A 3,316-nucleotide genomic window follows, 5' to 3' on the forward strand; every position below is an offset into this window, starting at 1 on the left:
AGGAATGGGCACCCCTGGGTCAGGGAGGTGGCAGGGTGGATAGGAAGGTGCCAGAGTTCTGAAGGCCACCCTCTGCCCTTCAGGATGTCAGGTGGTGGCCCCGTCGGACATGATGGACGGACGCGTGGAAGCCATCAAGGAGGCTCTGATGGCACATGGATTTGGCAACAGGGTAGGGGCAGGGGTGCAGGCAGCACGTGGGGAGGAAGTAAGAGCCTGGACCAGACCTGCCCCCGTGTCTGCACCTCACACAGAGAAAGCAAGGCCCAGAGCTCCAGTGGGACTAGGACACAGACCCCTACTTCCGACCTGGGTCCTTTCTCTCCCTGTCACTTCACCCTGGGACATCTGGAGGGCTGGCTGAGCTGAGACCCCTATTATCTGCCCATAGGTATCAGTGATGAGCTATAGTGCCAAATTCGCTTCCTGTTTCTATGGACCTTTCCGGTGAGTGGGGATGGGCAGGGGTCTGCTGTTGAATCCCTGACCTGTTAACCCAAAGCTGGAGCCCACCCTGGTGTCTCTGCTTCCCAGGGACGCAGCTCAGTCGAGCCCAGCTTTTGGAGATCGCCGCTGCTACCAGCTGCCGCCTGGAGCACGAGGCCTGGCCCTCCGCGCGGTGGTGAGTGACCAGAGCGCCAGCCCCACCCGGCCTGTCCCCCTGTCACCTCGCCTCCCAGGCACTGCCCACACCGTAACTCATCCCTTAGGACCGGGATGTACGGGAAGGAGCTGACATGCTCATGGTGAAGCCAGGTATGCCCTACCTGGACATCGTGCGGGAGGTAAAGAACAAGGTGAGCACAGGGCAGAGGCCAGAGGGGCTCGGGGAGATGAGAGTGTGTCCACAGATTCTGGGCCCTTTGATCGAGGGACTGCAGGATCTCGGAGTTGAGCAATCTTCCCAGGAACAGGAATCCCCAGCACCCCCCTCCCCCGCCCCCATCGCTGCCCCGCCTGGGAACCACTGTGGGCCTCTGCGCCAGGGCTCGAAGGAGCCTTTGAACAGCTCTGCTTTAACAGCTTGAGGATGGGCCAGGCCGGCAGCAGCAGTGACTCAGGGCTTGGGGCTCAAGACGGTCACACATTGAGCAGGGAGGAAGGGATACTCCCACAGGCATGCCCACCCCCACTTCAACCTGCCTGCCCCCCACTGCTTCTCTGCAGCACCCTGAGCTCCCTCTCGCCGTGTACCACGTTTCTGGAGAGTTTGCCATGCTGTGGCATGGAGCCCAGGCCGGAGCATTTGATCTCAAGGCTGCTGTACTGGAGGTCATGACTGCCTTCCGCAGAGCAGGTGAGCAAGCAGGGGTGGGAGTTTTTGACATGTGCCGCAGGGACTGATAGGCACTTTGACCAGATAGGGAAATAAAGTCATGAGACAGCCTGGAGTCTCATGCCTGGAAATGCCAGAGATCTAGACAGGCTGGGGAAGAGACATGAAACCACAGGACAGAATGTGGAACAGTGAAGCACACAGAGCCCTCTATTATTTTTTGGTTTTGAGACCTTGGCCAAGCCACTTCTCTAACTTCAGTGTCCTTGTCTGTGAACTAGGGATAAGATAGCTGGTGCGTGGTTGTCAAGAGGATTAAATGAGATGCTACATGTAATTGGCGTATGCTTGTCACTTCATAAATGGGAGCTGGTTTTGTTGGTAAAGCATACAGCCTGGGGAGGGAACTCACAGCTTACCTGTTTCCCCCACTGTGCAGTTTTATACATTGGCAAACTGAGGCCCAGAAGGAGAAAATGCCTTCCCCGAGGTCACACATGTACAGAGCTAGGACTCACCAGAACTGAACTCAGTCTTAGGTTGTGACACCCGTGGGCTGTGCCTCTTCATGGTAGCCTTCTTCCAGCCCCGGCCCTCATCTCCCAGAAGGTATTCCCTGAGCTGATGCCCTGCCCTTCCCCTGCTTCCCGCTTCTCTCCCAACACAGGTGCCGACATCATCATCACCTACTACACGCCTCAGCTACTGCAGTGGCTGAAGGAGTGATGGAGAAAGTGTGCAAGACCCAAGAACTAGAACTTTTTAATTCCTGAGTCTTGGAGAAGTGAAAACCAAAGTAAACGATGCTTTTAGAACTGTGTGCTCATGCCCTCTTCCTGCTTACGTGCTGGCAGGGGTCCAGAAGCCCTGGGTGGTTTCTGCCAGAGTGCCAGATCTTCCCACTCACAGCCACATCCTCATGGGCTCTCCTAGGCTTCCCTACCCCTCCCCTGGGTCAACCCTGAGGCTCCCCTCTGCCACCCCAGCTCCTTCCTCAGGGGTGGCTTCAGCTTGAAAGCCACCAGGAATCATGGGCATTGGCTCAGTGGGGCCTGGGAGAAAGGCTTGGAGCATTAAAGGAAAAGGAGGGCAGTTGAATCTTGGACCCTCAGAAGCTCTGGAAAGCTCGAGGCCTCCGGCAGCAGAGCTGGGCACACTGGGACTGAGGCTTAGATTGACACCCTGGGTTTAGAGTTGAGATTTGCTGCGATTCCACTGGAAGGCGATTCCCACACAGGCCAGTGCTTGCCAGGCTGCCTGAGATCTCCTGTTGTTCTCTGAGCCATAAACCCAGAGAAGAATTACTCATTAACGAGCAGAAAAGAATTATTCATTAACAAGCAGGAACGCTGCCTAAGGATCGAAATTCAGAAGCAAAGAGAGAGTTCCTGACGGTTGGAGATGCCACCACCAAAAAGGATGTTTACTGAAGAGGTGTTTTTTGAGAAGGTCTGCTTTGTGCCCACACACAATGCTGGGTCCTGGGGGTATAGCAGGACAGACCTCAGCTTGTCTCTGAGTGGAGTCTATACAAGGAGAACAGGGGTGACAGAAAACAACAAGAAAACAGACAAATAAGGCAGTTATACATTGTAATAGTGCTTCTAGGGAAATAAAGGGTCTGAGACAGAGAATAACAGATGATGGGCCTCACTTGAGAAGCCCTCCATGAGGTTGAGGGACAAGGAAAGACCCTTACAGAGGGCAGAGGGAAGCAGACACCAGAAGCTGCGAGAATTACGGAGTGCACAGGCTCCTGCAGTGGGAGGGGCTTGGCAGGGCCGCTGGGAGCCAGATGAGGAAGAGGAAGGTGGGCTGTAGGACTGGAGGTTGGAAAGGTAGATCCTGCACCTTGTAGGAAACTTGGGTTCTATTTTGCATCTGATAGAAAGCCATCTGAAGGATCTTAACCAGGACTTATATGTGTTCCAATTTCCCCCATTCTGCTCCTGTGAAAAAAATGGAGGGGTGAGGGGCTTCCCTGGTGGCGCAGTGGTTGAGAGTCCGCCTGCCGATGCAGGGGGCATGGGTTCGTGCCCC

At 55.2% G+C, this 3,316-nt stretch overlaps 1 protein-coding gene across 2 annotated transcripts in view; it reads left to right on the forward strand.

Moving 5' to 3' along the window:
* ALAD (aminolevulinate dehydratase) overlaps positions 1-2,125 on the forward strand; it is a 10,331-nt gene extending 8,206 nt beyond the window's left edge. Inside the window, exons 7-12 of one of the 2 annotated variants that reach the window (XM_007449746.1) lie at positions 84-172; positions 392-447; positions 535-622; positions 711-797; positions 1,168-1,297; positions 1,944-2,091. In XM_007449746.1, coding sequence (XP_007449808.1) covers positions 84-172; positions 392-447; positions 535-622; positions 711-797; positions 1,168-1,297; positions 1,944-2,002 — 509 coding nt within the window. In that variant the 3' untranslated portion in view covers positions 2,003-2,091. Of the gene's footprint in view, positions 1-83; positions 173-391; positions 448-534; positions 623-710; positions 798-1,167; positions 1,298-1,943 lie in introns of both variants that reach the window. The other variant, XM_007449747.1, reaches the window with a different exon arrangement.
* The last annotated feature ends 1,191 nt before the right edge of the window (positions 2,126-3,316 follow it).

This window comes from Lipotes vexillifer, unplaced genomic scaffold, assembly GCF_000442215.2.
Source record: "Lipotes vexillifer unplaced genomic scaffold, Lipotes_vexillifer_v1.1 scaffold230, whole genome shotgun sequence".
NCBI classification, from domain to species: Eukaryota; Metazoa; Chordata; class Mammalia; order Artiodactyla; family Lipotidae; genus Lipotes; species Lipotes vexillifer.